At 42.3% G+C, this 25,862-nt stretch overlaps 1 protein-coding gene across 7 annotated transcripts in view; it reads left to right on the top strand.

Annotated features, from left to right (window-relative positions):
* NCAM2 (neural cell adhesion molecule 2) overlaps positions 1 to 25,862 on the top strand; it is a 588,464-nt gene that overhangs the window by 289,948 nt on the left and 272,654 nt on the right. For 5 of the 7 annotated variants that reach the window (XR_012233936.1, XM_073584499.1, XM_073584500.1 and 2 more), the window contains exons 2-4: positions 9,943 to 10,017; positions 11,944 to 12,150; positions 13,917 to 14,060. Coding sequence is in view for 5 of the 7 variants with exons in the window: in XM_073584499.1 (XP_073440600.1) it covers positions 9,943 to 10,017; positions 11,944 to 12,150; positions 13,917 to 14,060 (426 nt within the window). In the remaining 2 variants the exon portion in view is untranslated. Of the gene's footprint in view, positions 1 to 9,942; positions 10,018 to 11,943; positions 12,151 to 13,916; positions 14,073 to 17,177; positions 18,564 to 25,862 lie in introns of those variants that run through there. The other 2 variants (XM_073584504.1, XM_073584503.1) reach the window with 2 other exon arrangements.

Genomic DNA, 25,862 nt, shown 5'->3' on the forward strand with positions numbered 1-25,862 from the left:
ACTGATTAAGAGTTGGCAGAATGCCATTTACTAAAAATTAAGGGACCAAGGCTGAATCAAGAAGACTCCACTTACATTAATGCTCTCCTTAGGAGAATGCAAAACATTGTAGCTGACCAAATAACTTATATGTCTTCAAAATACTGGCACAATGACATTCCGAGTAACCCATGGACCTTGGAGATACTGTCATGGTCACTGTGTGTCTGGGCGCAGGTGTTACCGCAAGGCGAACCCATAACAGACGTGACCCTGGATACAGCGCCTCCAGTGGGGCGAATTTAAATAATAAAACGTGCAGATGGATACACCGCCTCCACCTGGCGAATTTAGGTATTACACGTAAATAAGCATTCTGGAAACCCCGCCTCCAGTATGGCAAATTTAAATAATAAGGGGGACCTGGGAAACAATAACAGTGGTGGGCCCTGCGATAGGGAAAAGGGAATTGGAGACCTCCTGAGCTCCCCTGAGCCAGTGTCCCTGCACTCCTAACGTTCCCTATGCCGGTTCCGCACCGGTCGCTGCACGCGTACCTCAACGCCCTTGCTCGCCCTGACCCTAAACCCTCACTAGGGAATAGGGCGGTGCGGAGACTAATCCCACCACTGCACTAACAACACACATGAGGGAAAGAGACAATACAGGGGGACACCACTTAGCTTTATGCTCTGTGCTTATGCTCCTGCAACAGAGCCCTCCACCTGCGTGCGTCTTCTCCTCCACCTGAATCCATCACCATAACAGGATCCTTCACCATAGTGCTGCCTTGGAGCAGAGTCCACCACCAGTTGCTGCTGCTTAGTAACAGAGTCCCAAGGATGAGTTCAGCTTCTGCCACGAAGTCAAGCATGCTTGAGTCCAGCTCAGCAGCCAAGTCCCACATGGTGAGTGCCACTCTCCATAGTAGCCACTCCACCAGTCCATGCAGACACTTCCTGCTGACACCATCACTGCAACCCCACCACGCCATGCCAGCCCTTCGTCCAGACACCATAGCTGACACACGTCCCCCCTGGCTAAGCTGCGCAGAACTCCTCCTCAGCTCCATCCTTCCACCAGGCTCTCACAAACTCAGAATGAATGAATCAGTATCACCAGCCGTGATTGCACACCCTGAGACTCCTTTATAGAGCCCCACACCTGATTCCTAATTACGTGCACATTAAAGTGAAACCTAAGGTGCGATACCACTAACCACCACCGGGGACAGTCAAGTCACCTTGGCAACTTGCCAAAAGGAAAAAAGTTCACACAGTGCTTTTAAAACTGTCAGATCACTTCAGATCATGACAGTACCCCCTCCTTAATGAGGGGCCTCTGGACCCTCAAGACCACCCCTCATTAGGGAAACACCTACAGCGGGGACGCCCAGATCCTGAGTTCACTCACCACTACCTGACACTTCAGGTTTATGACAACACACCGCTGGTATTGGCAATAAAGTTCATTTTGGAGGCACCACTCATCTCCACAGCGCCGACCTGGGGAACGAGTTTATGTATGTTTGTTTGTTATGAGCTGATCAGGCTCCACAACACACTTCCACAAGATGTTTTTTGGTGGCACCCATACACGCTCGTTCACACACAGGTCCGGACCTGAACGTTTATTGCACACATTCATTAGTCATAAATTTGGTGAACTCATTCTGCATTCGACAACAGAGGCGTCCCCCCGCTGTCACCACACTCACAACCCCGCTATTCACCAAGGGACACCACCCTCCAACCCTTTCACCATGAGGTCTGCGCCTCCCAGGGTTGGTTAATGGCGAGGGGTGAGATTTGTCCCTACTCCCCCGCAGCACACCTGCTGCTCACACCTAGAGGTGAAGGGACCGGGATATGGAGGAAATATACACTCGATGGTCGCCTCCACATGACCAGGAGGGGCGGCTTCTTCGGTGGTATTTGAAGATTTGGCGTAAGCCCCGCGGACTCTCACACCAGTCTGCTCACTACAGGGACGTACCCCTTCACCTCGGGGAACCCCAGACAGCACCCTGGGGACAGCAATTCCACCCACCTGTCTGGTTACGTCCGCCTGTATGAACAAGTCCCGCTCCCCAGCAGCGACTCTAGGGGGCACCTTGCCAGAGCCACAGGAATATGGAGGAATAATACACTCGCTGGTCGCCTCCAAACGACCAGGAGGGGGCAGCTTCTTCAATGGTATGGAAGATTTGGCATAAACCCCGCGGACTATCACACCAGTCTGCTCACCACAGGGATGTACCCCTTCATCTCGGGGAATACCAGGCAGCACCATGGGGACACCAATTCCACCCACCTGTCTGGTTACGTCCACCTGTATGAACAAGTCCCACTCCCCAGCAGCGACTCTAGGGGGCACTTTTGCCAGAGCCGCAGGAATATGGAGGAAAAATGCACTCGCTGGTCGCCTCCACACGACCAGGAGGGGGCAGCTTCTTCAATGGTATGGAAGATTTGGCATAAACCCCGCGGACTATCACACCAGTCTGCTCACCACAGGGATGTACCCCTTCACCTCGGGGAATACCAGGCAGCTCCGTGGGGCACCATTCCTCCCACCTGCCTGGGTACCTCCCCGTGCATGAGCAAGTCCCGCTCCCCAGCAGCGACTCTAGGGGGCTTTTTGCCAAACGCCGCCATTTTGATTTCCTGGTTACCAGAGCAGAGGCCCCAGACCCTGATAACTGCTGCTGCAGTGGCTCTAACACACCATGCCGCTCCCCACTCACCTCAGTGAGGCCCGGCAGCAATTACCACAGGTCTCCACATGGCCAAGGCTCACCAGAAAAAAGGTAGGGCTGGTGATAATGTCATGGTCACTGTGTGTCTGGGCGCAGGTGTTACCGCAAGGCGAACCCATAACACACGTGACCCTGGATACAGCGCCTCCAGTGGGGCGAATTTAAATAATAAAACGTGCAGATGGATACACCGCCTCCACCTGGCGAATTTAGGTATTACACGTAAATAAACATTCTGGAAACCCCGCCTCCAGTACGGCGAATTTAAATAATAAGGGGGACCTGGGAAACATTAACAGTGGTGGGCCCTGCGATAGGGAAAAGGGAATTGGAGACCTCCTGAGCTCCCCTGAGCCAGTGTCCCTGCACTCCTAACGTTCCCTATGCCGGTTCCACACCGGGCGCCGCACGCGTACCTCAACGCCCTTGCTCGCCCTGACCCTAAACCCTCACTAGGGAATAGGGCGGTGCGGAGACTAATCCCACCACTGCACTAACAACACACATGAGGGAAAGAGACAATACAGGGGGACACCACTTAGCTTTATGCTCTGTGCTTATGCTCCTGCAACAGAGCCCTCCACCTGCGTGCGTCTTCTCCTCCACCTGAATCCATCACCATAACAGGATCCTTCACCATAGTGCTGCCTTGGAGCAGAGTCCACCACCAGTTGCTGCTGCTTAGTAACAGAGTCCCAAGGATGAGTTCAGCTTCTGCCACGAAGTCAAGCATGCTTGAGTCCAGCTCAGCAGCCAAGTCCCACATGGTGAGTGCCACTCTCCATAGTAGCCACTCCACCAGTCCATGCAGACACTTCCTGCTGACACCATCACTGCGACCCCACCACGCCATGCCAGCCCTTCGTCCAGACACCATAGCTGACACACGTCCCCCCTGGCTAAGCTGCGCAGGACTCCTCCTCAGCTCCATCCTTCCACCAGGCTCTCACAAACTCAGAATAAATGAATCAGTATCACCAGCCGTGATTGCACACCCTGAGACTCCTTTATAGAGCCCCACACCTGATTCCTAATTACGTGCACATTAAAGTGAAACCTAAGGTGCGATACCACTAACCACCACCGGGGACAGTCAAGTCACCTTGGCAACTTGCCAAAAGGAAAAAAAGTTCACACAGTGCTTTTAAAACTGTCAGATCACTTCAGATCATGACAGATACGCAGTTATGCCAAAGTGTACCTGACTTTCACCAATCCTACTCTGCTGCTGGAGGTGACTTTCTGGCAGCCACCTGCCTCGTCTTCAAGCAATATTGAGAGTGCCACCATTAATTTAATGTTATGGTTTGTTGCCGGTGCTGTCCTATTACCTTTCACCGATGCTTGAGCACTCAAGTCTGCAGCACAAGAAATCAAAACCAAGCCCACAGTTGGCTAAAAATTTTTGATCAAAGAGGTGCCATCTCTCAAAGGAACCACTCAACTTAAAAGGAAGCTATCATTGGAAAATTACCCATATTTTTATTTTATTTTTGTATTTGACAATAACTTTTTTTATATCGCAAACTTTATTAAAAATAAAATGTAATCTTGCATGTTTTTCACACTGGCTATTAGGGCTTTATTGGACTCATACTGTCTTTTCAGGAAATGTTTGCAGCAGGTTCCTTATCCTTTGAGGCAGTTACAATGACAGGTAACACCTCTATACACAGCTGATAACACAGGTGATGACACAGCTTACCCTGATCCCCTCCTTTGCAATGACATTTGTAGATGCTCCTTAGATGCTTCAATATAAAAGGTAGATTACTGATCTGTTCATTGTGGCTAATGTGAGTTTGTTGTTTCCTGAAACAACAGGAAGTTAGACTTTAAAAAAGCTGCACTGCATAGTGGGAAAATTGCAAGATTTCTATTTTTTATTTTTAATTCAGATTGTGATATGAAAAAAAAAAAAAACTGACAAAATAAAAAAAAAAATTTCATACCAAGACATAATTTCAGCAATAGGTCGTATTCTGATGAGTACTTCCGTTTAACTTAGCAGCAGTAATAACAGGTGTACACACTTCAGTGTGAGCTTTCAGTTCATAACGCAATAGTTGAAATTTCACACAGAAGGAAAGATTACTGCCTATTACTCAGTTTGTCTTCCAACCACACATTAACTGTCAATCTAAGTCCCATCAGTACAACTGCTCTGCAAGCCTGGATGGAACAGGCCCCTATTAGATCTCTAGGCAGTCATTTTCTCACTTTTTGCTCTTTGGTCTCTCACTTCATTCTACCAGTTCATTGACTTTCTGACAGTTAATATTATGGTCTATTTGTGCAGCTCGACAAATTATATCTCTTCATAAGATTCATTCTGTCCCACCAGTAGGCTCCACTAAGGCTTTCCATTCCCTGTGTCTACAGCCTATTGGTGCACTGCACGTTAGCTGTGCCATGCCCTACTTGCTCATGCATACCTAGCATGCTATTATGGTACGTCACGTAGCCAGTCTACACTTTCTACTACTAATCACAAACTTTCATTCTTATATTACTTCTCCTGACTCCCACCCAATGGCCTCCTAGTGCAACACTCAGCACCTCTTCAAACTAAGCCACACTTAACAGCTGCAGTCTGAACTGCATTTACGAAAGCAAGCAGCATATAACAGTGAGGAGGCTCCAATCTATATAGCATAAAAATAAAACTAGGTATTACAATCTGACACATACAAATGTTAAATGATAGGTGCAGTTTAACTGTGACTCATAGAATCATAGAATGTTAGAGTTGGAAGGGACCTCCGGGTCATCGTGTCCAACCCCCTGCTCAATACAGGACTCACTAAACCATCTCAGACAGATGTCTGTCCTGCCTCTTTTTGAAGACTTCCATTGAAGGAGAAATCACCACCTCTCGTGGCAGCCTGCTCAACTCATTGCTCACCCTCACTGTCGAAATGTTTTTCTAAAATCTAATCTGCATTTTCTCCTTTTCAGTTTCATCCCATTGCTTCTCTTGTAAATGTGCAAATGAGAATAAGAATGATCCCTCTACACTGTGACATTCCTTCATATATTTGTGGACAGCTACTAAGTCTCCTCTTAGCCTTCTTTTTTGCAAGCTATACATTCCCAGATACTTTAACCATTCCTCGTAGGACATGCTTTGCAGTCCGCTCACCATCCTGGTAGCTCTTCTATGAAGTTGCTCCAGTTTTTCAATTTCTCTGGATACAGTATTCCAGATGAGGTTTGACCAAGGAGGAGTATTATATCGCCATAGAGTGCCAACATATAAGTGCAATAAAGTTGTCATTGTGGCACAAAATTACCAAATAGCAATATATGCTATATCTAAGCATTTACAATGAATTTTAAATAAACCATCAGGGAAAAGGTTTATAGAAGAATAGGGAGAAAAGGGTGAAGGACACATCTACTAAGAGATATTCTACTTTTTGGCTCTATGTAATCTATCACTGAATACCTTGTTCTGCATCATGTATAACTTATTATGCTATATCATACTACATTCTCTCTCGGCGGTAATGCATTCCTCATACTTCTGATGTCTTAGTGCAACTCAGATTTTAAGTCTGTACTAAGAGCATTCTCTTCTAATTGTTTACAAAGTATGAAACAACTATGGTTTTGGATTATTAATTGTGGCAAATTTTCAGGGTCTGTACAGATAGATATCATGAGAATAAAAGGAACATCAGTGCTCAATTGCACTCTATTTACAACGGGAACTCCGAGACTCTCAACCTTGTGATTATTTGATGGTCAGAATTCAGACTTCACCACAACCTGTAGATAAGTGATACATTTTTGATTTTGGGAAAAATAAAATTCTTGTTGATAGTGGCTACCACTAGAGGGAGCCTGACTCATTTCCAACATACGAGGTACATGTATATCCTACATCAGGTGTTGGTGCATGGAGCGGTGTCAGAAAAAGAGCACACATCAAACATGGCAGGTGCGGGCAATTGAGAGCAGCAATTGGAACAAGCTCTGATCACTGCTGTTTAACCACTTAAATGCCTCTGTTGTTCTCTAACAGTGACATGTAAGTGATGCTGCGATGATATTGAATCCATTCTGGTGACCCTACTGATCCCCTCACAACATCATCATGCCATAGCAGCATGCCTCCTACTGAAGGCCCCTATCTCCAAAATTTTTGTACTCCCAAGAAATCCAGAAGGAGATTGTGATTTTTACCTTGTACTTCAATTTTAAAATATTGCAATATACTATAAGTGATCAAATGATCACAGGTTAAAGTCCTCTAGGCAGCTAAAAATATAAGTATAAAAATGTTTAAGATACCTGTTAAGTCAGTAGTCTTCCCCATGATTGTGGAGCATACAGAAACAGAATAATGGACCCTTTTAAATGCTTCGGAAGCCTTTGCTGGTGTTTTTTGTTAATTATTCTACTTTATTGCGATAATGACTTTTGGGTTTTCAATAGCTGTAAGCCATAATCATCAACACTAACAGAAATAAACCCTTGAAATAGATCACTCTGTTTGTACTGACTGTATATAATATATGAGGTTCACTTTTTGTATTGAAGAACTGAAATAAATTCACTTTTTGAAAATATTCTAATTTAGTGAGAAGCACTTATTTATATACCATATTTTTCAGATTAAAAGGCGCACTTTTTCCTGACAATTTTGAGGGAAAATGGGGGTGCGTCTTATTATGCGGACATATGTTACCACGGTGGAGCAGGGTCCCAGGGTAGCTTCTGGAGGAAGCAAGAGTGGAGCGTTGCTGCAGGCCGCAGGCAGGGATTAGGGGGTGTTCTGATGTGCGCCGCTGCGGGTGTTCGGGGGTGCGGGGGCTCTGCCGGCATTTTGTAAAAACCCAGAGCCCCCGCACTTACATGGTTTTCTGCGCGGTGGGCTCTGGGAAAATGGCTGCCGGAGCATACACAGATGGATATCTCGGCACCAAGACCTCAGGAGATGAGATCGCGGATTCTAGAATTAGACGGATGGATTCTAGAATTTAATAGCATCTTTAAAAATGAGCCTTCAATAATATCTTGCTAATGGAGATTCAGGCAGTCAGAATTCTTACTTAATTAAAAAACAAAGTATCGATAGGTACAGTTTGTTCTTTAGATAATTTAATCTGTGAAAGTTTAAGAACAAAATCCTATTTTTATAAAATATGTTGTTCAGAATCTAGTAGTACATTTTTGCTAATTAAACACATATAGTAAATTATTTGCACAAATAAGCAATTATGTTTTTTCTCTTTTTTTTTAATTGCAAGGATTATGGAGTATTTTAAGCTGTTCTCTCACGGCAATGTGTAAATGAGTGACTTATTTAAAGCAGACTCACTTCTCTGAGCGCTATTTACACGGCAGTTGTCACAGATAATATTTTCCTCATTGAATATACAGACTATGACATGGGCCAGCAGTGTGACTGAGTCCTTTCCACAGAGAATATGTTTTCCATTAGTGGAACTCATTGGTGCAGCACGGAAATTTTCTGCTCAGCACATGAAGTAATATTAAAGCACTTTTTCATATACACAATGAAAAGTTTGTGCAGTACAGTAGTTTCAGTATGTTACAGCTCCCAATATGCTATGATAGCCTCAGGATTTCAGTAGGGATTGCAGCTCAATCACAAGATTGACAAGATTTCCCAGGACTGCGTTGGTTCCTTAAACCATGTTAATTTTAACCATTTAAAGAGGACTTTTCAATGTATTGTTTAATTTACACTAAGAATATCTGCCAAAAGGTGCTAGTCCACTAATTCTGGAACAGTTTTTCTTTCTATTCTGTGTCCCTCCATTCCAAAGTTATGCCCCAAGGGAATAATGGTGGGAATGTATCCTTCAGCTAAGTGGGCGTGTATCACAGAACTTTTATATGGGCTCTGACTATTTGTGCTCTGATGCTAGCCAATCAATACACAGCCACGCCATGGAAAAGTGCTGTGATATGCACCCAATGTAGGGAAAATTTATTCCTTTATTGTTAATGGGTCATATATTTGAAACAGAGGGGCAAAGGAGTAAAATAAAAATGGTACCAGAATCAGTGGAGAAGCAACAATTGGAGGAAATAGTCAGTTTGTGTTAAAAAATCCAGGATAAATACCCTTAAAGCCTTGTCTAGTATTATGCCTAAAGAGTTATTCATAAGATTGCAAGTTGTAGCTTATCCACGGTATTGGTAGAGATCTGACCACTGAGCTCATCACTGATTCTGAGAACAAGGCACCCCACCTAAATAGAGCTGTGAACATACTTGGGATTTCCAGAGAAAGCTGTAAGAAATAACTGGGTGGTGATGTTCATGGTTGACCATAACTCAATGGTGTTGTCGAACCACTGATAAAAAAATAATGAACACAAACTGTAAAAAAAAAATCATGATCACAAACTGTTAGAGGAAGCAGAGAATGCTAAGTGTCATAAACAGTTATCTCCAGCAGTCCCAAAGACAATAAATGTCCTGTTCTCTGGATTGGTGCTGGGACCTACACTGAGGAGCAAGTTAGCACTTATTGTGGGATCCACTTCTACTCTAAAAAGTTCTAAAAAGGTCTTTCAAAAAAGGCTAGCCATATAAAACATGGACTGGTTTGTTCTGAGAGCTCATTTAGACATTTGTTTTTCTTGTATGACTTATATCTTTGTTTATCACAGATAGCACTCATACCTTTGATAGTCTATCGGGTAGTTCACATACATGATTTTTTCCTCTAACCTAGTGATCCGCACAAAGCACGGAGACTTGTCCGATATTGATCCGATTGTCAGTTCAAACTTGTCCAAACAAGTCTATGGATCTATGAAAAATCAGACAGCACTTGGACGACATCCTGTAAATTTTTCATGGACTGTTGATAGAAGCTTGAGAAACCTCCAGTAGTTTTTTTATTCTCTTCCGACAAAAGTCAATGAAACTTTGACCAAACTGTGACGGTAAAAACTGACATTTGGACCCAATTCTGACACTGATAAGAAACCCTGATGAAGCTCAGACTGACTTATTATGATAAAAAAAATCACTGACATCTGAGTGAGCCTAGGCTTTGGCCTTCAGATAAGAATCTCAAGTAGAAACCCACTCTATGATATTACAATGAGTTGATGACAAACTAAGTTGTGCTACATGTGTACATCAAAAACGTCTTTGCTAGTAGTAAAGGGTAAATTGATGATAAATAATTCTACAGTATCTTTATTTGTGTTTTACAGCTTTACTACAAGTGTCGATATCACTGAGCAAAGTTCAGATTAGCGTCGGACAGTCCAAGTATTTCACGTGTACAGGTATGTCACTTAATCTCGTATTATTCATCATTTTTTGCATCGTTACAATTGATACTTAACTATACTACAGGAGGTATAAAGTTGGCAAAGACTAAAACATAAGATAAATGCAGGGATGATGCTTGGAGACAGAGAAATACATAACTCATAGTAGTCAAGGTTATAGGAGGATGACTCGGAGGTAAAAACAAAGATATCATTGACATCATCAAAAGTCAATAGTCATAGTCAAATATTACAGATTTTTATGTTAACTTTTAAATGAGTAATTATTTTTATCCCACATTTGTTTTTGCTTCTCCCAGTATCCAAAAATCTTTTGTTTTGCATCTTTCTATATCACAGACAGACACAGAGATAATTAAAGCAAATCTAACATGCAATGTCCACCCCCCATCCCAGCAAACTGATACCTCCCATTCTTTGTAACATAAGGGAAATGACATATTGAATTTAAAAGGGTTGTCCAGATTTAAAAACAATGGTGACTTTCTGATGAAATCAGTGCCAAACCTGTCCACAGGTTGTGAATGATATTGAAGCGCAGATCTATTTTCATTCTGATAATCAGAAAGCAGGTGAATTCCAGCAGGATCCACAGGAAATCCTGATCACTTAAAAAGTAACTTTTGTTAATTATCATAAAATTATGAACCAATATGATGTTCAATGCAAAAATAGCACTAGCAGCACAACACATATAGCAGCATAATCCCACGCGTTTCGACTCTAGGCAGGGCCGGCCCGAGAGATTACGGCGCCTTAGGCGAAACTATTTTGTTGCGCCCCTACTATTCTTGGCAGTAGATGAAAACTTGGGATATAAATTTAGGAGCAAAATAAACCACAACAACAATGATTAATTAACTCTCTCCTAACGCTTTAATCTTCTGAGAAGTTGTATAGGACAAATATATACAAAGTAATCAATAACACAAAACAAAAACGACCATAGGTAATTAAAATTTTTGCTTCCTTGCCTTTTTTTTTAAAAGGATGACACTAAGTCACCGAGATTAATTTGTTTAGCAACTTCAGATTCTATCGAAATTGTTGGCAACACAACCAACCTCTCTTGCGTCATATTTGCCCTTAAATATGTACACTTTTCTTTCCATCCCTAAAACTTTTTGCCTTTTGAAAAGATTTTTTATAATTTTTTCTATTTTTTCTCTGGCGCCCCCTTTGGGTCGGCGCCCTAGGCGGCCGCCTAGTTCGCCTATACGTTCGGGCCGGCCATGACTCTAGGTCTTAATCATGGCATTTGAATCCTGAGTTGCAATCTCAGATCATTAGATTATAACTGATTGCCAGATGCGAGTTGCACATCTGCCCTGTCGCTTCATTTTCTTTGCTCGGCTATTTTTGTCAGCACCATAGATTTTAATAAAGATGCAGGGTGTATTTACAACCTGACACTTTTTTCAACCCCTACTGGCTGCGATTTTGCCAAAAGGAAAAATTTAGGGAGAATGGAAGACACAATTTCCATGCTCTAGCAATCATTTAGGGCTCCAGCTAAAGAACACACAGTGATCTAACAATTATCACCTACCCACTAGAAAACGGAGTTTAAAATAATGCAGATTTTCAACATAACTGAGCAGAGTAGCTGTGAATTCAGCTTTGTGGTGAAATAAAACACTCAAAAAGCAGGTGCATGACCTGTTTCTCTGCCTATTTCCCTGTATTCCTCTACCATCTTCTCTCTATAGGCTTCAATAGGTTGCTGAAATCTGATCATGAGTTGAGGTGGCTTTCATTTTTGTCTTTTGGCAGATTTTGATTACATCTGCCTCTACTATTCATCTATGTAATATTTGTTGGAACCTTAGAACAGTGACCATTTATAGATTTTGTTTTTGTTATTGGATAATAAAAAAAGTATTGAATTTAAAAGTAAATAAATTATTTTTTTTTTTATAGTTTTAGGAGAAGCAGAAACAATTGACTGGTATAACCCGCAAGGAGAGAAGATAATATCAAATCAGAGGGTTGTGGCACAACGAGAGGGTATGAGATCATGGCTCACAATATACAATGCCAACATCGATGATGCCGGTATATATCGTTGCCAAGCTACTGATTCAAGAGGGCATACTCAAGAGTCTACAGTTGTTCTGGAAATTTACCGTGAGTATTTTTAAAACAATGTCAATGTCAAATGTGATTAATGTACTGTAGCTGAAAATTGCAGTTTTTTTGTGCTATGTGCTGTAATAACAATTCAGAATGTGCTGTGTTCGGGTAAGATAACACCATGTGATGACCATTAATAAAAATGAGGTATTCCCTTTGGAATTTTAAAGGGAATCTATCAATAGGAATAGACATCTATATAAGCATGTAGGTAAAAGAAAGCTGAATAAATGTCTGCGATCTTATTCCCAACAAATCATAGTTTTTCTTAATATGTAAATGAGCTGTTAAGATCTATGGGCCGGACGTAGATCTCCCTGAAATTCTGCATCTAGAGCTTATTTTACATGAAAGGAGGCATTACCAGTGTGAGACTTGAGAACCAAGAGAGCATACTGTCAGTTATTACATGTACATAGTGCCCTCTTTAATTTTAAATAATTTCTGGAAGCAGATTATCAGGGGGATCTTAACAGCTAAATTATATATTAAGTAAAACGTTTATTTCTCTGCACTGGGACATGAGCTCACAAATATCAAGGTATCATTTTATTGAAGCTTCTATGACCTGCATGCCCATGTAGACAGCTTAGGATTGTTAATTCCCTTTGGTTACACCGGTCTTGACGAGGGGTTCTGCTGGAGACAGATGTTCCTGACTCAGAAGCACAGGACAAGTGGCGTGCACCTCTGAGTGTGCCTCACCACAAATCATACTCCAGCCCCTGCTGGAGTAAAATAGCAAGATTTATGGTATAGTGAATGACGCTGCTCTGTCTTGCCCCAGCAATGCCCATTTACGAGTTGCGCATACATTTTGGGATTTTTCAAAGCTTTGATAAATTGGACCCAATGTCTGGAGTTGTGGCAGGCATGCATCACAACTGCTCCTTTCTAATGGGCCATTTCAGAGTCTCGATCCCAGAATAATTACTAGGTCCTAATTTTGTCACCTACAGTGATCAGCTTTGGATAGGTGATAGCTTAATAATATGGGAATAAACCTTTAAGTTTATGGAGACAGATTGAGGTTCATTTAACACAAAAATGACAAGACGCAAACAAGTATAGCATATTTAAGTGGTTTTCCAGTGTTAAACTATGACTCTATGTGACTGTAGATCAGTAAATTTTCACATCGGGTGCACCATGTGCTGTGAACATTCTCCAACATCGATGCCAGGAGAAGAGGGGCATTACCGCAAGCATGTGTTTTCCATAAATATGGTCACATGCCATCTAGACTGTATCTGGCCTCTCTCAATGCAAGTGTATCAAGCGAGGCTGAATACAGTCTAGTCGGAATGTGTCTGGAATTATGCAAATTATATACTTGTGGTCAGCTGACCATTCACTGCCAGTCCTGGCAGCGGAGAATCCTGTCAGCGGGCTAGGTGCACAATGTGAGGATTCACAAGTCTGTAGTCACATAGAATAACCGCAGACTTGTAGTTTTAGAAAGGACAACCCCTTTAATCTTATATCTAAGACGGCTACAGTCTTTCTCTATAACCTTTAGCTACCATGTGTCATTTATAGCCATGATGTCTGATTCTGGTGTATAGGAGCTTGGGTGTGAATTCTACCTCTGCACACCTATAATTAAACTCATGACTCCACCACCAGGCGGCCTCCACCACCAAATTTCTTTCAATTTTTATCAGACATGAATATATGAAATTTGAATTGTATTTTTTATATATATATTTTATTGTACCTCATAGGCAATTTAAATAATATTAAATTTCTCTTTACGTTAGAGAAAATGACATTTGAAGAGGTCAGGTCACCCCAGGAATTCCGGAAAGGGGAAGATGCAGAAGTGGTCTGCCATGTCAACAGCTCGCCTGCTCCAATGGTCCGATGGTTGAGTAACAGTCGAGATGTAACAAACATTGATGACAGTTAGTATTTTGGTAACGTTTTAAGTTATGTTTTTCACCAGAGGTTTTAGCTTTTGTTTCATAAGTGTAGAATATCTTTTAATTTGTTCTTTTTATATTTCAGAAGTGATTACATGTTTTGTCTTTTATATAGACATTATTAGGAAAATTGTTTAAAATTAGTGATGAGCAAGTATACTCGTTGCTCGGGTGTCCTCCAAGTATTTTGGCATGCTCGGAGATTTAGTTTTCGTCGTCTCATCTGCATGACTTGTGACTGCTAGACAGCTTGAATACATGTGTGGAATGCCTGCTTGTTAGGGAATTCCCACATGTATTCAGGCTGTCTACAAGTCACAAATCATGCCGATGACGAAAACTAAATCTCCGAGCACGCCAAAATGCTTGGAGGACACCCGAGCATGCTCGGGAAAACCCGAGCAACGGGTATACTCGCTCATCACTATTTAAAATCTGATATAAAGTAAATGCAGAAAATGGTTTATTTTGAGGGGTGTTTGGTTTGGGGTGTTTGATTTCTAGAATCTATTCTCAGGAATTTATGTGGAAGACTATTTTAATAGCAGGGTCCCTGATGTAGGACCATCACCTATTAGCTACAGTTTAAAATGGGTGCAACAAAAAATTTAGTTGGACCTGTGTCTACCCTGGAGAACACTAAAAGATTTTTGGTTTACTATGAATTTAAAGAGGTTGATCATTTTATGTTACCAAAATGTGTTAGGGACTCTTTGTGATAGTTGATTTTATCATACTATTACAGGTTTTCATCCTGTACATTTTAGTGCCCTCTACCACACAGCTCTTTTCTGACTACTGATGGAGGATCATATGACTTGACCTGCTCGTCTTCCTCATCCAATAGAAAAACAAGGCAAATAGGAAAGGTGATATTTAATTGGACGAGGCTGAGGGACAAGCCCAACATCCTCATAAAATAGAAAAACAAGGCAAATGGGAAAGGTGATATTTAATTGGACGAGGCTGGGGGACAAGTCTGGTCAACTACCTTTTTTGAGAACAGGAAAACTGTGCAGGAGGAGATCCAAAAAAACCTGATACCTTGGTAAGTGCCACAAAATCTTGGCCAAAAACACATATTTTACAATAAGGATAAAGTAGAAAACCCCTTTAATTATCTCTTCTATGGTGGCATTGTAAGAGAACTGAACACGGTGATGGCTTTCATCATAGACTATAGTTTAAAGATGGAGATTCCAGTAGCAGCACACGTCTTTACAAATATATGTTCAAAATAGTTAACCCCTTCAGTGCCACTAGTAGCCTTTGCCTACCAATGATAGGTTTATGAAATTTTCAAAAGTGCTCTTAATTTTTTCTTATATACTTTAGAGGTAAAATCAGCCTGCAGGTAAAAACCTGAGGTTAGTTTTTATGTACAGATACATAGTATATATATTAGACATGAGTGGATGTTTTCAAATTTGAATTTGCCAATTCGCCAACTTCATCAATTTTTCCCCCAAAATTTGTTTTGCATTAAATACAGTCATATGTTAAAGTTTGGGCACCCCTATTAATGTTAACCTTTTTTCTTTATAACAATTTTGGTTTTTGCAACAGCTATTTCAGTTTCATATATCTAATAACTGATGGACTCAATTATATTTCTGGATTCAAATGAGGTTTATTGTACTAACAGAAAATGTGCAATCTGCATTTAAGCAAAATTTGACCTGTGCAAAAGTATGGGCACCCTTATCATTTTCTTGATTTGAACACTCCTAACTACTTTTTACTGACTTCCTGAAGCACTAAATTGGTTTTGTAACCTCATTGAGATTTGAACTTCATAGCCAGGTGTATCAAATCATGAGAAAAGGTATTTAAGGTGGCCACTTGCAAGTAGTTCTCCTATTTGATTCTCCTATGAAGAGTGGCATCATGGGCTCCTCAAAACAACTCTCAAATGATCTGAAAGCAAAGATTATTCAACATAGCTTTTCAGGGGAAGGATACAAAAAGATGTCTCAGAGATTTAACCTGTCAGTTTCCACTGTGAGGAACATAGTAAGGAAATGGAAGAACACAGGTACAGTTCTTGTTAAGCCCAGAAGTGGCAGGCCAAGAAAAATATCAGAAAGGCAGAGAAGAAGAATGGTGAGAACAGTCAAGGACAATCCACAGACCACCTCCAAAGACCTGCAGCATCATCTTGCTGCAGATGGTGTCACTGTGCATCGGTCAACAATACAGCACACTTTGCACAAGGAGAAGCTGTATGGGAGAGTGATGCGAAAGAAGCCGTTTCTGCAAGCACGCCACAAACAGAGTAACCTGAGGTATGCAAAAGCACATTTGGACAATCCAGTTACATTTTGGAAGAAGGTCCTGTGGACTAATGAAACAAAGATTGAGTTGTTTGGTCATACAAAAAGGCGTTATGCATGGAGGCTAAAAAACACAGCATTCCAAGAAAAACACTTGCTACCCACAGTAAATTTGGTGGAGGTTCCATCATGCTTTGGGGCTGTGTGGCCAATGCCGGCACCAGGAATCTTGTTAAAGTTGAGGGTCGCATGGATTCAACTCAGTATCAGCAGATTCTTGACAATAATGTGCAAGAATCAGTGACGAAGTTGAAGTTACGCAGGGGATGGATATTTCAGCAAGACAATGATCCAAAACACCACTCCAAATCTACTCAGGCATTCATGCAGAGGAACAATTACAATGTTCTGGAATGGCCATCCCAGTCCCCAGACCTGAATATCATTGAACATCTGTGGGATGATTTGAAGCGGGCTGTCCATGCTCGGCGACCATCAAACTTAACTGAACTGGAATTGTTTTGTAAACAGGAATGGTCACAAATACCTTCATCCAGGATCCAGGAACTCATTAATAGCTACAGGAAGCGACTAGAGGCTGTTATTTTTGCAAAAGGAGGATCTACGAAATATTAATGTCACTTTTATGTTGAGGTGCCCATACTTTTGCACCGGTCAAATTTTGTTTAAATGCAGATGGCACATTTTCTGTTAGTACAATAAACCTCATTTGAATCCAGAAATATAACTGAGTCCATCAGTCATTAGATATATGAAACTGAAATAGCTGTTGCAAAAACCAAAATTGTTATAAAGAAAAAAGGCTAACATTAATAGGGGTGCCCAAACTTTAACATATGACTGTAAATTGCGTGAATCCCAATACTGGAAAACTTGTAATTTTTCAGAAAATATATGTAAGGAGATAATAATAATAATTTTATTTCTATAGTACCAACATATCCCGCAGCACTTTACATTTTAGAGGGGATTTGTACAGATAATAAAAGACATTACAGCATAACAAAAAACACATAGATCAACAGATACCAAGAGGAATGAGGGCCCTGCTCGCAAGCTTACAATCTATAAGGGTGAAGGGGAGACACAATTGCTTTCATTGTTCTGACCAGCCATAATGTAAGAAATCTGGTGTTCATGTAATGCTGCATGGACCTGTTTTCAGCCAGAATGTGTAACAGTACAGACACATAGGACTATTAAATGCATAAAGCGTGTGAGAACATGATACGAGAAACCTGGTTATGGTAAATATTTTAAATGGGCAACACAGGAATAGTTAAATAAATGTGTTGAGGTAGTAGGCCAGTCTGAAGAAATGTGTTAGACTTGTTTAAAACTGTGGATATTGGGGATTAATCAAATTATCCTGGGTAGTGCATTCCAAAGAATTGGCGCAACACATGAGAAGTCTTGGAGACAGGAGTGAAAGCTTCTGATTATTTAGGATGTTAACCTCAGCTCATTAGCAGAATGAAGGGAACGGGTAGGGTGGTGGACTGAGACAAGGGAGGAGATGTAGGGTGGTGCTGAACCGTGGAGTGCTTTGTGGTTGAGAGTGATAAGTTTATATTGAATTCTGGAGTGGATGGGTTACCAGTGTAATGACTGGCACAAGGTAGAGGCATCAGTGTAATGATTGGTGAGGAATATAATCCTGGCTGCCGCATTGAAGACAGATTGGAGAGGGGAGAGTTTGGTAAGAGGGAGACCGATTAGTAGAGAGTTACAATAGTCCAGATGACAATGAATAAGAGAAACAGTAAGAGTTTTTGCAGAGTCAAAAGTAAAAAAAAAGGTTCAATTCCAGAAATGGAAAGAGGAAAGAGCACTCCGCTGATTATAAGAGCTTACACTCTGCAGTAGAGAAAGAGAGAGGACCCCGCTAGTCATAAGAGCTTACCCTCTGCAAGAGAGATAGAGAACCCTACTGACCATAAGAGTTTACATTCTGCAGGAGAAAGAGAGAAGACCCCGCTGATCTTAAGAACTTTCACTCTGCAATTGATAGAGATGGAAACCCCGCTGACCATAAGAGCTTACACCTTACAGGAGAGAGAGAGGACCCCGCTGAAAATAAGAGCTTATACTCTACAGGAGAGAGAGAGGACCCCACTGATCATAAATACTTACACTGTACAGGAGAGAGAGGACCCCGCTGAAAATAAGAGCTTACATTCTACAGGAGTGAGTAAGTTTACCACTGGTCATAAGAGTGATAGCAGCAGAACCTGCTCATCATAATAGCTTACATTCTTAAGGAGAGAAGGCACCCTGCTGATCATAAGAGCTAACACTCTATAGGAGAAAGAAGACCATACTGACTAAAAGAGCTTACACTCTACAAGAGAAATAGAGAGAGAGAGGACCCCACTGACCATAAGAACTTACACACTACAGAAGAGAGAAACTTACTCAGTGACTCTACCATACAAACTGAGCTCCACTGGGAACCGCTGATCTGTGATTTCCCAAGTACTGACCACCATTGTACAAGATATGATAATCTATGAGATTTCATAGTTGCAGGCCATAATGGGGAGGTCTACACAGCAACCCACAAAATGACATTAGCTCACTCTCTGATTTTTCTAGGTTAACTTAAAAAGAAATCCCGGTATGTGGTCAATGAATAGTGTAGTCATAAAAAGATAATACAAAAACCTTAGTGAGAACACAAATAGGTGTGCAGTGGCAATGTAGGAGACAGGCACACACATAATGAATAAAAACAATAGATCAGATTATAGAAGGTGACATGCAATGGGAAGTAATTAGACATCTATTATATAAAGCTCAAGTGTGTGTATGTATGTATGTATGTCCGGGATTGGCATCCGCACCGTCGCAGCTACAGCCACAAAATTTGGCACAGTCACACGTCTGGACCCCGAGAGTGTCCTAGGCTATGTTGTGAGGTGAAATTTTAACCCTGTACGTTCCAATTCACCAAACAATTTTGCCCCTATCTACATAATGGGGGAAAAAGTGTGTGTGTATCAAGCCCCGCCCCTCATTATGAAGTCATAATGGTTGCCATGGCGACGCTGATGTTATCATAGGTTGCAAGCCCCACCGCTCATTATGATGTCATAATGGTTGACTATGGGATGGAGGATGTGTGATGGGTAAATGGGCACTGGACTATGCGATGGAGGATATGTATGACGGGTATATGGGCACGGGACTATGGGATGGAGGATGTGTGATGGGTATATGGGCACTGGACTATGGGATGGAGGATATGTATGACGGGTATATGGGCACGGTGACAGGAGGTAATGAGGTTGGTTTAATTGGTAGTGATCTGCCACCTGGTGAGGAAGATAACGATTGGATCTCTGGAGTATCAGACTGGATATAAGACAGCCGACGCCCTATCCTGGTGATGGTGATTCCGTCTGCTTCTCAGGTCTTGGACTCAGCTCTGTTCCAGTCTTCTCAAGTTAAGTTTGTTTTTGCTAATGTTCACACTTGCTCTTGTTGGTCAATTCAGTTTTTTTGTGTGGTCAGCCAGCCCGGCTGGGCTGTGCTGAATTTCCACTCTTATTTATCTGTATTTGCCAAATTGCCTTTATTTTGTTCCTTATTAGATTGGCCTCTTTTTGCTCTGTCTCAGAATATTTCAGAGTGCTGATATAGTGGGAGAAGTCTAGTGACTTCAGGGTTAATTTTGCTATCAGTTGTGTTGGACATTTTGGTAGGGTTTTGGGCAGATTGCAGACAGTGTCTTTCCTTTCCTGTCCTTTCTAGTTAGTCTGGCCCCATCGTTTGCTCAGCCTATTTTCCTGCCTTTGTTTGTGTTTTCATCTTGTTTCACTGTCAATACATGTGGGGGGCTGTCTTTCCTTTGGGGTCTGCTCTGGGGCAGTTAGTTTTCCTCTTTTCCTGCTTTAGGCTTATTTAGCTCTCCGGTTATGATGAGGCGTCTAGGACCACCGTAGGAACGCTCCACGACTGCTGCTAGTTGCGTGTTAGGATCAGGGGTCTGCAGTCTGCATAGTTACCAACCTCTTTGGTTTTCTGAGACTTAGCTTGTGTTCTTTTTTATTTCCTCTTCGGCGACCCGTTCATAACAGAATCACCAGCGATACCACAGATTCTAGGGTACTCAAAAGCAGGAAAAAGTTGTTAAAAAAAGGGAAAAAAAAGTGTCAGAATTTTTTTTTTTTTATTTATTTTTTCCTCTTTTTTTTCTGGGGCCGTAGGAGGATTTTTTTTTCCTAATGGAGATTAAGCAATTGTCTGATCGTGTGGACCAACTTGCTGCTGAAGTACAGGGAATTTCCACCTACCTCATTCAGTCACATGCTGCTGAACCTAAGATCCCTACTCCTGATGTGTTTTTTGGGGATCGGTCTAAATTTCTGAATTTTAAGAATAATTGTAAATTATTTTTTGCCTTGAAGCCTAACTCATCGGGGAGCTCTGTGCAGCAGGTTAAAATTGTCATCTCCTTGCTGCGCGGCGATCCCCAGGATTGGGCGTTTTCTCTGACACCTGAAAATCCTATTCTGACTAATGTGGATGCATTTTTTCAGGCCTTGGGGTTGTTGTATGATGTACCTAATGCCGTTGCTCAAGCTGAGAGAACCCTGTTGGCATTAAACCAGGGTCAGGATCCTGCAGAGTTGTACTGTCAAAAATTCCGAAAGTGGGCGGTTCTTACTACATGGAATGATAGTGCATTGGCAGCCCTCTTTCGGAAAGGTTTATCAGAGACCGTAAAAGATGTTATGGTGGGATTTCCTGTTCCCTCTGGTCTGGATGGCTCTAAGTCATTAGCCATTCAAGTTGATCGGCGTTTACGTGAATGTAAAACTACACGGGAGGCGCTGCCACCTTTTGAACAAATGTCAGAACCTATGCAATGTGATGGGGTTTTGTCTAGGGAGCAATGTCAGGAGTTTAGAAGGCGTAATAAGCTGTGTTTTTTCTGTGGAGACGCCGCTCATACTATTTCTGTCTGCCCTAAACGAGAGAAACGTTTTGCACACACATTTGCTGTGGGCAGTGTACAACCTAAGCTCCTTTTGGCAATTACTCTGATCTGCTCCTTGTCCACGTTTTCCACTAAAGCATTTGTGGATTCAGGAGCAGCCCTGAATCTGATGGATTTGGACTTTGCTAAACGTTGTGGTTTGTCCATGACACCTCTGCAGATGCCTATTCCTTTTAGAGGTATTGATGCTACTCCTTTGGTGGAGAATAAACCTCAGTTTTGAACCCAGGTGATAATGCGAGTTGCCCCAGACCACCAAGAAAATTGTAAATTTTTGGTGCTGCATAATTTGCATGATACTATTGTTCTGGGTTTCCCCTGGTTGCAAACTCATAACCCAGTTTTGTATTAGAGATCTGTGTCTGTGGTGAGTTGGGGTTGTCAGTGTGTTCTTAGGGACGCTCCTGTTTTCTCCACCTCTCCTCAGTCTCATGATATTCCTGATTATCTGGCTGAATTCTCTGATGTATTTAGTGAGATTAAGTCTGCGTCTTTGCCCCCTCATAGAAGTTATGACTGTGCAATTGAGTTGATGCCTGGGTGTAAATTTCCCAAGGGTCAGCTTTTCAACTTATCTGTACCCGAACATGATGCTATGCGGTCCTATATTAAGGAGTCGTTGGAGAAGGGTCATATTAGACCATCCTCATCACCTTTAGGTGCTGGGGGTTTTTTTGTGGCCAAGAAAGATGGTTCATTAAGACCGTGTATTGATTATCGTTCCCTTAACAAGATGACGGTTAAATATCAGTACCCGTTACCTCTGATGTCTGATTTATTCTCCAGAGTTAAGAGTGCCTGCTGGTTTACTAAGCTTGACCTCAGGGGGCGTATAATCTTATTCGCATAAAGCACGGGGATGAATGGAAGGCGGCGTTTAATACTCCAGAGGGACATTTTGAGCACCTGGTGATGCCTTTTGGGCTCTCCAATGCCCCTTCTGTCTTCCAGTCCTTTATGAATGATATTTTCTGAGACTTTGTGGATAAGTTTTTGATCATCAATCTGGATGATATTTTGATCTTTTCTAGTGATTGGGATTCCCATGTGGAACATGTCCGGACTGTGTTCCGGATTTTGAGGGAGAATTCCCTGTTTGTTAAGGGATCGAAATGTCTTTTTGCTGTACAGAGGATTTCATTTTTGGGATTTATCTTATCTCCATCGACTATTGAAATGTACCCGGCCAAGGTACAAGCCATTTATGATTGGGTTCAGCCTACTTCTTTGAAGGCTCTTCAGAAGTTTTTGGGTTTGGCTAATTTCTATCGTAAATTTAGAGGTAATTTTTCCAGTATTGTCAAACCGCTGACTAATCTGACCAAGAAGGGCGCTGATGTGCTGAATTGGTCTCCTGAGGCTGTCTCAGCATTTCAGGAGCTTAAATGGAGATTTACTTCAGCTCCAGTTTTACGGCAACCTGATGTCTCACTTCCATTTCACGTGGAGGTAGACGCTTCTGAGATTGCTGCAGGAGCTGTTTTGTCCCAAAACGATCCTGTGACTTCTAAGATGAATCCCTGTGCCTTCTTTTCTCGAAAGTTCTCCCCATCTGAACGCAACTATGACGTGGGGTATCGGGAATTGTTGGCCATGAAATGGGCATTTGAGAAGTGGAGACATTGGTTGGAGGGAGCTAGACATCAATTTATGGTCCTCACCGATCACAAGAATCTGACTTATCTGGAGTCGGCCAAACGCTTGAATCCTAGACAGGCTAGATGGGCCTTGTTTTTCACGCGTTTTAATTTTGTGGTCTCTTTTCTTCCGGGCACTAAGAATGCTAAGGCAGACGCCCTTTCTAGGAGTTTCTTTGCTGATTCTCTTAATGTGACCAAGCCTACTACTATCCAAGGTGAGGGGGTAGTTCTTTCTGCCATTTCGCCCGATTTGAGATGCGCCCTGGAGGAATTTCAGGCGGATAAACCTGAGCGTTGCCCTATGGGAAGATTGTATGTTCCTGACCAGTGGAGAAAGAGAGCGATGTCTGAAGTCCATTGCTCCGCATTGTCTGGTCATCCAGGTATTTTTGGTACCAGACATTTGGTGAGTCGGTCGTTTTGGTGGCCTGCCTTATCTCGTGATGTCAGGAATTTTGTACAGTCTTGTGGGACTTGTTCTCGTTCTAAACCCTGTTCTCGTTCTAGTGGGTTGCTGATGCCCCTGCCGGTACCCAAGAGGCCATGGACCCATATCTCAATAGATTTTATTTCTGATCTTCCTGTCTCTCAGAGAATGACTGTTATCTGGGTAATTTGTGATAGATTTTCGAAGATGGTCCATCTTGTACCACTCCCAAAGTTGCCATCTTCCGCTGAGTTGGTACCCTTGTTTTTACAACAGGTGGTTCGGTTACACGGGATTCCTGAGAACATTGTCCGATAGAGGAGTCCAGTTTGTTTCCAGATTTTGGAAAGCCTTTTGTTCCAGTCTGGGAATTCAGTTATCCTTCTCCTCCGCATTTCATCCCCAGACCAATGGGCAGACTGAGAGAATAAACCAGACCCTGGAGTCTTATTTAAGATGTTTTATATCTGCTGATCAAGATGATTGGGTCTCATTTTTGCCCTTGGCCGAATTTGCGCTGAACAATAGAGCTAGTTCTGCCACTTTGATGTCACCCTTTTTCTGTAATTTTGGTTTTCATCCTCGATTCTCTTCAGGGCAAGTGGAATCTTCATCCTGCCCAGGTATGGACACTGTAGTTGTGAGAATGCAGCAGATTTGGGACCAAGTGGTGGATAAATTGTCACTCTCTCAGGAAAAGGCCCAGCGTTTTTCCTACCGGCATAGGACCATTAGTCCCCGGTTTAAAGTGGGTGATATGGTTTGGTTGTTGTCTAAGAATATTCCTATGATGGTTGCATCTCCAAAATTTAAGCCAAGATTTATTGGACCTTATAGGATTTTGGAGATTCTTAATCCTGTTTCTTTTCGATTGGCTCTTCCAGTTACGTTCAAAATCCATAACATATTTCAAAAATCACTGTTGAAAAGGTTTGTTGAGCCAGTAGTTCCTGTGTCAGCACCTCCTGATCCTGTGTTGGTTAAAGGCAATATGGAATATGAGGTAGAGAAAATATTGGATTCTCGTTTGGTTAGACGGAGACTCCAGTATTTGGTCAAATGGAAGGGTTATGGCCAGGAGGATAATTCTTGGGTCTGCCTCTGATATTCATGCAAATAAATTGGTTTGTGCTTTTCTCCGGGCCCATCCTGATCGGCCTGGTGGCATGGATGAGGGTTCGGTGACCCCCCTCAAGGGGGGGTACTGTTATGAGCTCATTTTCTGCTCCACCAGTTGAGAGTTCTCCTTCCGTTCTCCTTCTGGTGGTGACAGGAGGTAGTGAGGTTGGTTTAATTGGTAGTGATCTGCCACCTGGTGAGGAAGATAACGATTGGATCTCTGGAGTATCAGACTGAATATAAGACAGCTGATGCCCTATCCTGGTGCTGGTGATTCAGTCTGCTTCTCAGGTCTTGGACTCAGCTCTGTTCCAGTCTTCTCAAGTTAAGTTTGTTTTTGCTAATGTTCACACTTGCTCTTGTTGGTCAATTCAGTTTTTTTGTGTGGTCAGCCAGCCCGGCTGGGCTGTGCTGAATTTCCACTCTTATTTATCTGTATTTGCCAAATTGCCTTTATTTTGTTCCTTATTAGATTGGCCTCTTTTTGCTCTGTCTCAGAATATTTCAGAGTGCTGATATAGTGGGAGAAGTCTAGTGACTTCAGGGTTAATTTTGCTATCAGTTGTGTTGGACATTTTGGTAGGGTTTTGGGCAGATTGCAAACAGTGTCTTTCCTTTCCTGTCCTTTCTAGTTAGTTTGGCCCCATCGTTTGCTCAGCCTATTTTCCTGCCTTTGTTTGTGTTTTCATCTTGTTTCACTGTCAATACATGTGGGGGGCTGTCTTTCCTTTGGGGTCTGCTCTGGGGCAGTTAGTTTTCCTCTTTTCCTGGTTTAGGCTTATTTAGCTTTCCGGTTGTGACGAGGCATCTAGGACCACCGTAGGAACGCTCCACGACTGCTGCTAGGGGTCTGCAGTCTGCATAGTTACCAATCTCTTTGGTTTTCTGAGACTTAGCTTGTGTTGTGTTTTATTTCCTCCTCGGTGACCCGTTCATAACACATGGGACTATGAGATGAAGGATGTGTGATGGGTATATGGGCACTCGACTATGGGATGGCGAATATGTATGATGGGTATATGGGCATGGGACTATGGGATGGAGGATGTGTGATGGGTATATGGGCAAGGGACTATGGGATGGAGGATGTGTGATGGGTATATGGGCACTCAACTATGGGATGGAGGATATGTATGCTGGGTATATGGGCATGGGCCTATGGGACAGTGGATATGTATGATGGGTATATTGGCACGGAACTATGGGATGGAGGATAATTATAATTTGCTATAACTAACCACAGTTAGTTACTATGCCCGGGCAGTGCCGGGCTCTTCTGCTAGTATATGTATAAAATAAATA

This window comes from Dendrobates tinctorius, unplaced genomic scaffold (assembly GCF_039654945.1).
Source record: "Dendrobates tinctorius isolate UK_male_01 unplaced genomic scaffold, ASM3965494v1 ptg000084l, whole genome shotgun sequence".
NCBI lineage: Eukaryota > Metazoa > Chordata > Amphibia > Anura > Dendrobatidae > Dendrobates > Dendrobates tinctorius.